The sequence below is a fragment of the Acipenser ruthenus genome, chromosome 24 (genome assembly GCF_902713425.1).
Source record: "Acipenser ruthenus chromosome 24, fAciRut3.2 maternal haplotype, whole genome shotgun sequence".
In the NCBI taxonomy this organism is placed as follows: Eukaryota; Metazoa; Chordata; class Actinopteri; order Acipenseriformes; family Acipenseridae; genus Acipenser; species Acipenser ruthenus.
The window spans coordinates 30,150,966-30,165,322 of NC_081212.1; the positions used below are offsets into that span (position 1 = coordinate 30,150,966).

Genomic DNA, 14,357 nt, shown 5'->3' on the forward strand with positions numbered 1-14,357 from the left:
TGGCAAAGGGAGGTTACGACCTTCCATCACACACACACGTGGAGCTGCAGCTCACTGCAGGGCTTGCTGTTAAATATCTCATTTCTATTCCCTTATTCCATCATTAAATGACCTGCTGGTTCATGCTGTCCTATCTCTGCCTTCAAAGCACACTATTACACACATGCACCTGCTGTCCTCTAAGCAGGATCTGTTTTCTTAACCTTCAGCTTCGCTCCACATTAGGAGCCGATACTCTGCATTCTACGTACAGACCCTGTTTGTGCTAAAGCCTTGGGATTAAAAAGCAATATTCAGGGGCTCAGAATCATTCATTCCCCTCATTTCCCTGGTTCTTTAAAGCCCATTCATGGCGCTTTCCAGGATGGAGGGTCACATTGGTATTGGAGGTGGAATCAGCACAACAGTGCGCAATATTCAAATTCATTCAAGGGAACAATTTACAGGAGCTTCCATAGTGGGGTTTTTAATTGTGCTGAAAGCAATTTTAATGAAATGATTGTATCTACTTGTTTTAATAAAATGTGATGGCAGACCATGGGAATTTTATATTGCATGCACTTTGGAACCAGGGCCCAGTGGGGCCCCCCAGACCACATGAACAGACGACACAGAACAATACCCTGCCTAGCACCACTTGAAAGCTGACTCCATTCAGGTCTGCTAGTCCTCTATGAAAATATAACTTTTCAATCGCCCTAATTAAAAAATGAGTGTGGATAAAGGGTGGCCTTTGCTGGCTGTGTTGCTGTTTCATTTCTCCAGCTAATATTATGCTTATTATGAAAGGGCTACATTTGATAGAAAACCTAATCAGAAGGTTGTCAAATCTGGACTGGCGGATTGTGACCAATCTTCAATTGAAACAGCAGACTGAGTGATTAAACAAAGAGCTTGGTTGGAGAAATAATGGAGTTAGCTAGATTTGTATCTGTCACTACGCCAGACATCTAATAAGGGCTCATCTCCCTGCACTTCTGCATTTTATCCATAATAGAAACATGGCTGATCACACAGTGGGTTTTTTAGTACAGTATCTCTAACCACTGAGCTACACAAACCTGCTACCTTACACACTGCAGCCCAGTGCTCTAACCACTGAGCTACTAAAGTATATCTTTATTCCTCCTGCGGGGCTGTGAAATGATTAAGTGAGCTTACAGGGTTATCCTGCATAAATATCTTGCAGCAGCAACTCAATTCTTATCTCTGATTTCTTGATTTTCTCCAAGTACTGTATAAAATAAACCACTCAGCAGTGACGAAAGGCAGTTCTCGTGAGACTACACTCCAGCGAGCCTCTGTTAAACAGCACCAGTTAGCACTGGGGACATTTCCCTGGGAAGACCTTCAGGATTTTGTTAAGTCACAATAAAGAGGGGAAGGTGTCTGATGCAGACAGAGCTATGGCTGGAGCAAGTCTGCAGTGCCAAATGGAGGAGGTTTATAACCAGCCACAGGGAATCACAAGTGCATTGAATTCTCAATCAAACATCTATATTCTTCAGCCTCAGCAACTTCATCTATTTGTTTTTTTAAACAGGCTACAATAGATATGTCCATGTTTCGCTGCTGTGCAAGCAACTCTGCTAGCTTGATTAGGCAGACGAACAGACAGACAAAGAGAGAGACACAGACAGCCAGGAACACATTTCATAGAACAATCTCAAGATCGAAAGAGTACAGAGCTTTGCTTTCTTTTTTGCACTTGGTACAAAACACAAATGGTACATTACATTGTGAATAACAGTAAAGAGGTGTAGCACTGCATAGAAAACACACAATGACTCTAATCAAGGCATGTTTCACAGTGCTGGAATATGGCATGTTTCACTGTGCTGGAATGTGGCATGTTTCACTGTGCTGGAATATGGCATGTTTCACAGTGCTGGAATGTGGTATGTTTCACTGTGCTGGAATATGGCATGTTTCACAGTGCTGGAATATGGCATGTTTCAGTGTGCTGGAATGTGGCATGTTTCACTGTGCTGGAATATGGCATGATTCACTGTGCTGGAATGTGGCATGTTTCACTGTGCTGGAATATTGATGCATGTGGCTGGCTATAAAGGGGTTGCTGTCCTGTGAGATATTGTTGGAGAGCTGGTACGTGGATTGTGGCTCATGCATTTCAAGGATGGACACACCACATCAATGAAGACAGAGTTCAGGAGGGTATTTGATTTGATTATTCTTAACTGATCCCCCTGATCTGGGTAATATCTGCTGGAAGCCCCTGATCATACTGCATCAGAACCCTCCAGGAAGAGACTGCTGTAAAAACTTGCCAGCTTTCCCATGAGTTTAATATTAACAATATATAGTATCTAAAAAATATTAGGTATTCCTAGTATATGAAACTGAATGTTGGAAAATGGTTCTGTTTATTTCAATTAAAAATGATTTGGCATGTATGTAAGTAAATGCATATGTAAGAACATTTCTCTAATCTAAACAGCAAAAACCTGATGTGTCTCATTGCAACAGCCATGAACCATTAAACAGCAAAGCCAATTAAATACTTTTATTTTCTGAACACCTTGCAGTCACCCCACCTTCGTAAATGAATCTCCTGGTTCCACCTCATCTGAATTCCAGGTACATGAAAATGAAGGCTACATTTAACACATGACCCCTGTCATTTATTTATGAGCTCAGGGTCTGTTCAGATACACACAGGTGCTGGATTATAAATCAAGCTCTTGTCATTAAGAATTCATACAATTCATAATGTATAACTCATGGTCATTTATTTATTAGTGCTAAATGAGATTCTTTTTTTTTTTGTCCTGTTCGTTGCATCCCCTTGCAAGGCACAGGGCTTAATGTGGGTGAGACTTTACAAACAGGCAGCTCTGAGCTGGGGAGAACCCTGCAGCCTCCCTTCAGAGAGCTTAATAGAGTTCCAGTGGTGTGGAAACTGCCATTCGTTTATAATGCAGCTGACGCTTATTCAAAATATGATTATATTATTTTTTTTTGTATTCATTTTGTTTTATCACCTTGTGACTTTCCATACAGAAATGCTATACTTTTTTGCTTAAATGAAGCCACAATGACATAGATAAGTAATGGGAAGCTTGTAAGGGATGGTACTGCTGTTAGCAGACAGAATGTGCCGCTCACGTCCAAGTTGCAGCTGGGGAACACCGTCTTCTGAACATCCAACAACAAGTAAAAACAGCAATGGAACAAACAAAGGATTTCGAATTTGAAAGGCCTTGGCAACAGGCCTGATCTGTGTGCGTTATCTCGAGCCTCACCCCCAGAACAACTCCCTTGACTTCACTCCTCAGCCTGTCCCTCAAGCTGCTGGGACAGTGCTGATCATGTGAACAGTCTGCTGAATCTCTGCTGACATCACAGCACTCCAGCAGTCTGCTCACATCTGCTGGTCCTGAAACTGTCCAGGGAAAGGCAAGCAGCAGCCCTGCAGGACTCACAGAATGCAGGTCCCTCTGAATAGCAGTCAAGTCTCCACTCTGAACAGCAGTCAAGTCTCCACTCTGAACAGCAGGCAGGTCTCCACTCTGAACAGCAGGCAGGTCTCCACTCTGAACAGCAGGCAGGTCTCCACTCTGAACAGCAGACAGGTCTCCACTCTGAACAGCAGACAGGTCTCCACTCTGAACAGCAGCCAGGCCCCCACTCTGAACAGCAGCCAGGCCCCCACTCTGAACAGCAGGCAGGTCCCCACTCTGAACAGCAGGCAGGTCCCACTCTGAACAGCAGCCAGGCCCCCACTCTGAACAGCAGCCAGGTCCCCACATTTTTAACTGGACATTGCTGAAGCAGACTAAGCTAGTATATTATCCAGTCATTTATCAATAAATAGTTCCATGTCTCCATATCTATAATATGATAAGTCTGAAATGCTGTTACACCGGTTGACTGTTGTGATTGAACACAGTGACTGTGTGGTGCCACCATCATAATAAAAGGACCTAAACAAGCCCTTTTGCTTTGGATTCAAGAGCATCTACAACTGCTGCCCTAACAAGCAGCGCGGCGGAAAGTGTTGTTTCTGTTTTATTGAACAGAATCACTTTGTTATTCTATGGATGGCATTTAAAGAAAGGCCAATTCTAGAGAGAGAGGGAAATTGGCCTTCATTCAGAAGTGAGTTTCACATAGTGATCACAGGCTTAGCAAATAGAATATTTATGGGGAAGTGAGGGAAGAAAGATCAGAGTTCAGAGAATCAATATGAAACTCTGAGACGTTTAAAGCCAGCAAATTCAATAAGAATAACTCAGTTTTGGTATTCTTAGCCAGGAAGTCAAAGCATGAGACCGCATTCTATAGAGCATTAATGGAAGTAATCTAAGAGACAAAAAACAGCATTTATAACTAGGACACCACAGCCAACAATTGCAATATGGAGAAATCTGTACCAGGATCTTAGAGCCAGCAAATTGAGTATTTAGAATTAAGAGCTGGATACTGGAGCCAACATAGATATGCAATATGGAAAACACAATGTTGGGATTAATCATATAGCCAGAACAATCCACACTGAGCATTCAGTACTAGCAATGAGCAATCCAAGACACAACTCTTTCGACACTGCAGCCCCCTGTTCATTTACTGCTGAAAGAGTCACCACAATCAATACTGATTGGACTACACTGTAATACAGAATACTGCAGCACAGAAAATGCTGCAAATATGTCTGAGATCGTGCATCTAACCACTTCATTACAGATAGCTGTGGGAATAAGAAAAATTAAGAGAGAACTAAGTACTGTACTACAGAATCTCAGAAACAGCTAATTCAGTAAAAACTTCTTAATACTTTGCAGGAGTTTCATACAGTGTATTTAGTACTGACCAATTCAATGGCTAGAGTGCTGTGGGTGATCAGTGATGTAGAGATCTAAGAACTGATCAATTCAATGGGGCACAGAAAACTAGGGCTGCCAAGCCATGCAGTTCCTACTGGTTCAAGAGCCCCCTGGAAGCGTTTGGGGACTAATTAGCCTCACAGCTTTCTCATGCATATAACATTTTTCTCTTCCATTCTTTGCTATTAAAGTTAGCACATCAATGTTGGTGCAGAGCGGGCTGGCATGGGCACAGCAGGGTACTTACAGGTGGCAGGCTTGGTGCAGTTGTGCCCGTGCCGGAAGTACTGTGGATTCTCAATGACAGGGATGCGGGTCATTCCGATGACCACAGCGTCCGACCCTGCGTCCAGTGTGCAGGGAGCCATGATGCCATGATTAACGTGATGAAGAGGGCTGGCTGAGTCTTCCTCCCCGCTAATGACTGCCACTGGTCCTGTGCACAAAGACACACATACACACAACAGGTCACAAAACCTGCAAACAGTACTACTATACAAATACGTTTGTGTTAAAAAGAAACATGGAAACACATCTCTATTTCCCTCTCCATATTATAGATAGACATACATAAGCAGAACATTCAAATCATAGCTGAATAACAGAGCCCTGGGCAGTGCAGACCCCTGGACGCATTGGATGGGGTGCACACCATTAAAGATCCTCCTGCCACAACACAAAAAATCTTCATTTACAGTGTATTCATTTTCAAATACTGCACAGAAAACATTGCTCATGAAGGTAAAAATGTGGTGCATCACCCTGCCTACAGCCCCATTTTGGAAATAAACTGAAAGAATGATTTGCTTTCAGAATGAACCATGCAAAGCAGGTCCATATTTGATATAATGGAAAGAGACAGGACCTAGGTTTCAATGAGCCTAGAAAAAAGATGTAATAAAAACAAAGGGAATTCATCTTTTTGGTTGAGTGGTAGGATAGAAACTAGTCCTTGACTTGCTATAAAAAATAAAAAATACATGTTTATAAATGAAAGCTGCCTTCTGTTTCCTTTATTTGTGTCTGATATTATTCAGCCTTGTCTCTATACAGAGAGAAAGGACACACCAGTGCTGTTTAACTACAGTGGCAGGGAATCTCAAGAGAATGTTGCTTAATCTGCTTCATCATATGTTCAGAATGGACTGGGTCCCATTTGATGCTTAGAATATCATTGGCATTTAGCATTGTCTGTGATGCTTCAAGGTTGTAGTTCATACAGTATAATGTGATATGCAGTTCCATTGATTATACAAACAGAGTAGCTAGACCTAACTATAGATTCTCTCATTGTACTTAACTGGTCAAACTGTGGTTATTTCTGTCATAAGAATCCCTCAAAGCTCACTCTGTTACCATAGCAAGACTCACTAGTGTGTTTCCTGATGGTCATTTAACGACAACCATGCACGGGATCGGCAGTGACCGGTCATCTTAACGAGCCCCTGTGAATCCCTCAAGTGAGAGCTGTCAATCACCCAGCACACAAAGCCTGGCAAACCAATGGGAGGAATCGATGCTGGAGCAAGGAGAGGAGAATGAAGTCTCCCCATGGAGAACCTTCCCAGGAGAGATGGGCAGACAGAGATAGATAGATAGATAGATAGATAGATAGATAGATAGATAGATAGAGAGAGATCTGTGCTCAGAAAGCAAGACAGACTGATCAAACACCAAACAGGCAGACAGGTGCTCACATCCTGTATTGAGAGAGGGTAGATTAACACTAACACAGGTATGGATTGAGATTATATATACTGTAACCCCCATGTTCCCTGTGAGTATACTGTAACCTCCCGTGTTCCCTGTGAGTATACTGTAATGTAACCCCCGTGTTTCCTGTGAGTATACTGTAACCTCCCGTGTTCCCTGTGAGTATACTGTAATGTAACCCCCGTGTTTCCTGTGAGTATACTGTAACCTCCCGTGTTCTCTGTGAGTATACTGTAATGTAACCCCCATGTTTCCTGTGAGTATACTGTAACCTCCTGTGTTCCCTGTGAGTATACTGTAACCTCACGTGTTTCCTGTGAGTATACTGTAACCTCCCGTGTTTCCTGTGAGTATACTGTAACCCCTGTGTTCATCAGAGTTCTGCTCACAGTCTTCTTGTCTTTCAATGCAACAATATGATATTAGAGGATTTTAAACATTGAAATCCACCTTATTTTTGCTGACAACACAGTGTTTTTTTCCACGGTGTAAATTTGCAGCATCAGTTGAGGTTCAATTATAGGGTCACTTTGGCATAACCATAACACTGGTTTATTGAAATCAAGCACAAGATTATTTCAAGTGCAAAAACTTGATCTTTACAAAAACAGGCTTTCAAATGCGGCTTTTGGATGCACAACCTCAATTAAAATCCAATCATCACTTCATCCATGACCCTCAGATGCCGCAGTTTGAGTCTTGCTAACACATTGAGATTCTAGTTTTTTTGAACAGCATCAGGAAGTGTTTTCATTTGAAAACTACAGTCCCCTGTGCCAAGCCGTGCGCTGGAGTGATCTATACCCTCCAGGAAATGCTTGTTGGCTGTTAGCTTGTTATTAAAGACATGAAAGATTGCTAGCGAGCCTATTGATCAAATCTGTTAATCACACAGAGCATTGCTTTACATATTCTAATAGCTTCAGCACGTGTTCTGACTGCTTTAAGAAGTTTTTGAAAGTCACACTTGCACTGCTCTATGTACACTGAGTAAAGGAGCCTCCCCCTGCTCTGAGCTGCAGGAACACTGTTTCCTCTACAGTGAGTATAGGAGCCTCCCTCTGCTCTGTGCTGCAGGAACACTGTTCCCTCTACAGTGAGTATAGGAGCCTCCCTCTGCTCTGCACTGCAGGAACACTGTTTCCTCTACGGTGAGTATAGCAGCCTCCCTCTGCTCTGTGCTGCAGGAACACTGTTTCCTCTATGGTGAGTATAGGAACCTCCCTCTGCTCTGTGCTGTAGGAACACTGTTCCCTCTACAGTGAGACATACTTTGTATTGCTAATACTGCTACAAATGCTGTATAATCAAGTTTATTTTATATTAAGAAACAAACAGTGATTGAGAGCACATTCAACACTTTCTAATGTATACAGTCAATATGTCTGTATCGGCTGGTTTCACAAACCTCATTTGGCACTAATCTTGGATTATCTTACCTTCAATAAAACTAGGTGATCAAAGACTAGTGGTAATCGAGGTCTGTGAATCTTGATGGACTTTTACTCCGGTTTCCCGGTTCATGGTGGAAGCTTCTTTTTGTGCTTTTTGATGCCCCGAGTGCTTTAATCATGTTGCACGTTTTCTTTTAGTGGAAGACTTTCAGTCAAATTTGCTTTTTTTTCTGCTGTGTAAAAAGCGTGAAGGCGGCAAAACAATCCATTGTAGAGGATGGTTTAAATATAACTCTTACATCACCTCATCCCGTTCCTCTCTCTCACACCTTTACCCTCTCGCACATGTCAGTAAATGCGCTGAAATCAATTCCTCGAAGTGGATTCATGGGAGACAGGGCTTTAATGAATCTCTCTTGTGAATATGTAATGCACATTAAGATAATAACCTCCCTCTTGCTCTGTACCTGAAGCTAGTTAGCAGTATTTGTCATTCTGGTGTAAAGAAAACTGGTTTCATTCTGGTGTAACCCTAACCTTCCTAAAATGCATTACAATTTATTTAACTATTTAAAATCAGGGGGCAGCTAGCCCACATTGGTTTTGTGAATCCCTGTACACTTAACGTGGCCATTAGAGCTTCACATTTCTTAAAACAAGAATTGAAAGCAATGTAGTTTCTCCTGCTGCCTGCATTGCCCAGTCTCTCCTGTACTCTGGCGGAGGTGTCTGGGGCCGGACAGCCATCCTGCCAGGAAACTGACCTTACTTCCCCTGGGGACCAGTGTCTCCACAAGCTCTCCCAAGGGGGCCCTTCAGGCAGTGCAATTTGAATTTGTCATTCCCTGAGGGGAAACCTACCTATTACTCAGTCTATCTGCTGGCCTACAAAATATCATACAGATGCTCAATAATCTTAATTGATTCCCCTAACGAGACGTACTAGAACCATTGTTATTGTTATTATTATTATGATTATTGTTATCGTCAATCATGCTTTAAGAACAGCATGTATGCTAAATGAAACAGATCCATTATTTACCAGGAACAAATAAAGTAAATAGGGTTGAATTTAGTGCAATAGAGAGCTCTAGAACACAGGCATGTATTTATTATAGTAGCTGTTTTCTATCAAACTGCAAAACCTTTCCTGTTTCTAGGCTGAAGTTCTGCTCTATTTCTATGTGTTTTTGCCTATGTGTGCATGCTTAAGCAGATGATAATGCTTTCTTATGACAAAGAACCCATCACACATCTGCCATATTGTGCGTGCTAGACTGCCTGTGGTGAGAGGTAAGAGACAAATACACTGCCATGATCCAGATGTGAGAAACATCAGTACAGTGCATACATGACACGCGAACACAGAAACGCAGTACAGTGCATACATGACAAGCGAACACAGAAACACAGTACAGTGCATACGTGACAAGCAAACACAGAAACACAGTACAGTGCATACATGACAAGCGAACACAGAAACACAGCACACTGAATACGTGACAAGCGAACACAGAAACACAGCACACTGAATACGTGACAAGCGAACACAGAAACACAGCACACTGAATACATGACAAGTGAACACAGAAACACAGCACACTGAATACATGACAAGTGAACACAGAAACACAGTACAGTGCAGCACACTGAATCAGCCCCTATGTTTGGAATGCTTCACAATTGCTCTACAGTACATTGCTGTACATTGTCCTGTTTATTTGAAGGAAAAGGAAGAGCGGTAAACTCAAATGAAACCTCCTTTTAAAGAATCATTCTGATTCTGTTACAGATTGTGTAAACCTTTGTCTTAAAAACCAGGGATAGGGTTCATGGCATTCTTCAGAAAGCAACCACTGACACCTCTACACAGAACCTGTTAAATTCATGACCCAGAACTCAAATCAACTGAGCACACAAAACCGTTATTCTAGATCTGTGCTCAAACTGAACACTTTGTCAGCATCACAGAACGACCACCTAAAACACACATATTGATGGCTTTGGTTACTCTGAAAAGGGAGCTTCTAAATAACCAAACAGTAAGGTACTTTTAAGAAAACACAGGTGGTACAGTGTTCAGTTGCAGGGCCCCTGTACAGTGGAACGTTCTCCCTGGCTCTATAAGAGATAGAGCATTCAGTTGTAGGGCCCCTGTACTGTGGAACGTTCTCCCTGGCTCTATAAGAGATAAAGCGTTCAGTTGTAAGGCCCCTGTACTGTGGAACGTTCTCCCTGGCTCTATAAGAGATAAAGCGTTCAGTTGTAAGGCCCCTGTACTGTGGAACACTCTCCCTGGCTCTATAACAGAGGCCTCAACCATTGCAATTTTTAAGTCAAGATTGAAAACCTATTTTTATGATCTATTGTTTCCATTTTAAATTGTCATTTTTTTTTACTGTTTTGCTGTTTTTACTGTTCTTATATATATATTCTTTTATGTACTAGAGTTTTATTACTGTTTTTACAGTTTTATTGTTGATGTTTTGAACTGTTGTTTTCTGTGAAGCGTCTTGAGATGGCTCTGCCATGAAAAGCGCAATACAAATAAAGTTTGATTTGATTTAAAGGTACAGATGCCACTAAATGTATAACACTGCATTTACGAGAGTGTGTAAAAGTCTGCGGTGGTAGGGGGGTTGGGGCTCCTTGGCACTGACCCTCCCCAGGGGCCCTGCTTGTAAGCTACTTATCTGATGCTAGTGGGTTCAGGACACTCATCTGTCAGGCCTGAAAACAAATCTTCCAGTTGAGGGAGCTCTCGACAGCTCTGCCTTTTTAAGGTGACCCTGCTGTCACTCTAAATTACACTAGAAATGTTTCCAGCGTTAGAGTACCCTGGGTCATTATTTTTGTCTTAATATTTAGTGTCACTGTCTTTTATTTCCAACCAGAAAACATCCATCCTCTTTATTTTTGAAGCACTCATGGCCACTGGAACGCCTTTCTATATCTTCTGTTAAGGAGCGTATATCTTGGCACTCAGAGAAGCAGAAGGTGGAAATGGGTTATAAATGGAATGAACACGTTCTGGTTTCATTCCAATAGAGTGAGAAGGACGTGAAGAGGACTACATTCCACAGCAGGTAGAGCACACTTATGAACTGGACTACATTCCACAGCAGGTAGAGCACACTTATGAACTGGACTACATTCCACAGCAGGTAGAGCACACTTATGAACTGGACTACATTCCACAGCAGGTACAGCACACTTATGAACTGGACTACATTCCACAACAGGTACAGCACACTTATGCTGCGGTTTCGTTTGTAGGTTTTTCAGGCAGTTGAATCAACACATATTTCAGGGTCTTCCAGTAAGGTACAATATGTAGTCACTATACAACAGTAATGGGCTCTTTCCTAGATAACCTCCAGAAAGAAGTGAGACTGAGTTCTGATCCTGCCTCATAACTTCAACAAGCTGAATTCCCTTTAAAAGGGGACGGGGCAGCTTAGTTCGGGTGCACTGGAGAAACATTTTGTTGAACAAGGAGAAGCATGAAAGAACTGCAGGAGTGCTGACAGCATATTGTGTCTGGCACATGTGGGGGGAAGCTGGCTGGAGCCATGCCAAGCCTGTTCTGAGTGCCAGCTGCTGGGCCACCTGCACTGAGATGTCAGGTGCAGCTGACATTGAGATCACACTCCCATACACACCAGTCCGTCACCCTGCATCCCAATGAGCCCTTTACATCCCGCTCCGCTCTGCAGAATAACAGCACTGCTGAGTGCACTGAGTGGATCCCAATGAGCCCTTCACACCCTGCTCCGCTCTGCAGAATAGCAGTACTGCTGAGTGCACTGAGTAGATCCCATTGCATTATAGATGCAAGCATGTTTCATGGAGTCAGTATCTACAGGGAATGAACCAGTTTGCAGTGTGTTCTTCTTTTCAAACTAACACCTGAAATGCACTGGAAATGTATATATATTAAACACTAGGTTATGCTTTGGCTTCAACTGTCACCATTTCAAGCTGTTTAAAGCTCATGTTGTGGCTGAATGGCATTGGCAGTGACTAATACAGGAGACCCCAATCTAAATGAATGTTTCCAGTGCAAGTATCTTCAGCTGGAACTCGTAATTCCCATCCACAGTGCAGACGAAGGGTTAAACACTCAAAATGCAAACAAGCTCATCCCATCCGTTATGTTCAGTGGCCAGTAAAACAGGGAGATAAAAAATGATAATGTTGTATCATGGCAGGCGGGCGCCCGTTCGAGGTTATTGAACGCAGACCATTAAACATTTACCTTTATTACAAGCGCGAGAAGGAGAGCGGAAAATGAAACATCCAGCGCTGGCTGCTGGACAGCAATCAATCAGAAGTCCATGCAGCTCCCTCTCCCTCTCCCTCTCCCTCTCCCTCTCCCTCTCCCTCTCCCTCTCTCTCTCTCTCAATGGTGAGATAAACAGAGAAGGAAAGTCAAGCGGTTGCAACGGTCACGTCAGATTGAAATATAGTCAGCTTCAAAATGAAAACATTAGCTTGATTAAATTGCTCTCTGTTTTTTATGTGTCAGTAGCTGTATATCTTCCAGAATTGACATGGGAACTGTTTTTACTATCGAAGCCAGATGGGCTGTGGCGATGTAATGAATGCCATTACATAAATGCAGGGGGCTTGCACTGTGTAATACTGAAAATATTAGAAAGGGACATAGAAGCCTGCTGTACTGAAAAAAAAAGATATTGTTCCCAGGAGACTGACAAAGGTGAGCTGAAAACAGACTTGTAATGATTCAGCCTGCACTGGCTGCAGAGGGGTCCTGAATACTATTCACAGAGAGAGAGAGAGAGAGAGAGAGAGAGAGAGAGAGAGAGAGAGAGAGAGAGAGAGAGAGAGAGAGAGAGAGAGAGAGAGAGAGAGAGAGAGACCCAAGTCTGTCAGTCTGATCATGGACCATTGGAATGAACATTAACAGTAGATAAACTTCAGGGAAAAACTTCCCACATAAAGGAATCCATAGAGCAACATTGACCTTGCGACGGAACATCAGTCAATCAATCATTTATTTTATATAGCGTTTTTCATAGTGGACCACCATCACAAAGCGCTTGTCACTGGGCTCGTCACATGAATGCAGCCTGTCACTGGGTGGGAGAGATATTAATCTAGGACACACACCCGCCACCCTTACTGGGAATGATATTCCTGCAGCCCCTCCATGAGGTGATAAATAACACTGGCAGCAGCTCAGCTCATGACAGACAGAGCTTTTATGGGCAGATGTGAGTTGCCAGTGTCTTTAGGAACACAGATGAGAAAAACCCTGGCATCTGTTTTTATAGCCATTTTTCATAAGGAAGAATTATTGCCTACTTAATATGATACAGATCTTATGAACATTTTCTTTAGTGTTACCCCTCCACCAGCACCATCTGTTTTACAAACCGGTCTCTTTACAGAGGGACACAAATAATCCCAGACCAAATAATAATAACGAAATGAATTACTTCAGGAAATAATCGTAATTTATTTCAATATATGAAATACAGTAAACATACAGTACAGACCCAGAATGGAACAACCCCCTCACTGGACCATGGTGTAGGGATGTCTTCTCTCACAGGGTGAACTACAGAACTGCTCAGACAGGATCTGGATCTTACTTACTGTGGTGTGAACCCCCTCCCTGGAGCATGGTGTTGGGATGTCTTCTCTCACAGGGTGAACTACAGAACTGCTCAGACTGGATCTGGATCTTACTGACTGTGGTATGAACCCCCTCCCTGGAGCATGGTGTAGGGATGTCTTCTCTCTCAGGGTGAACTACAGAACTGCTCAGACTGGATCTGGATCTTACTGACTGTGGTGTGAACCCCGTCACTCGAGCATGGTGTAGGGATGTCTTCACTCACAGGGTGAACTACAGAACTGCTCAGATTGGATCTGGATCTGGATCTTACTGACTGTGTGTAAGGCAGAGGGTTGAACATTGTCACTCACTAAGGGGACACTGTTTTTTTTCACAAATTGCTGGTGTATATGTGCAAAACACAAACAACATCAACTCTATTAAACCCATGAATAGAGAAAGCTAGCCTTTTTCTGACATTGTGTTTGCTGGGAATGTCACAAGAGGCCTCATATCAACATGAATCCTCCTCACGCAGGCCGTGACACTTATCTTTCTGCTACACTCATTTGTGTTTGTTTTTCTGCCCCAAGACAAGACAGAAGAGGGAAGATGACAAAGTGTGTGCTTTGAGCAGAAAGTGAAGAACATCTATTACTGAAATTATTTCCAGGGGAATAGGTTGTTTACCAGCACATTTTATTAACTTCCTGTCAGCAGAAAAAAATCTTCCTTCCTTCCTCCCTCCCTCCCTCCCTCCCTCCCTCGAGTGAGAGCCCAGCTCACATTATTTCAGGTTAAACCTCAAACATTTAATATTCC

The 14,357-nt window shown here is 42.7% G+C and overlaps 1 protein-coding gene across 3 annotated transcripts in view; it reads right to left on the reverse strand.

Moving 5' to 3' along the window:
• LOC117429855 (NT-3 growth factor receptor-like) overlaps positions 1-14,357 on the reverse strand; it is an 80,201-nt gene that overhangs the window by 18,278 nt on the left and 47,566 nt on the right. For all 3 annotated transcript variants that reach the window (XM_058999250.1, XM_058999249.1, XM_058999252.1), the window contains one exon: positions 5,092-5,280. In XM_058999250.1, the coding sequence (XP_058855233.1) occupies positions 5,092-5,280 (189 nt within the window). The remainder of the gene's footprint in view (positions 1-5,091; positions 5,281-14,357) is intronic.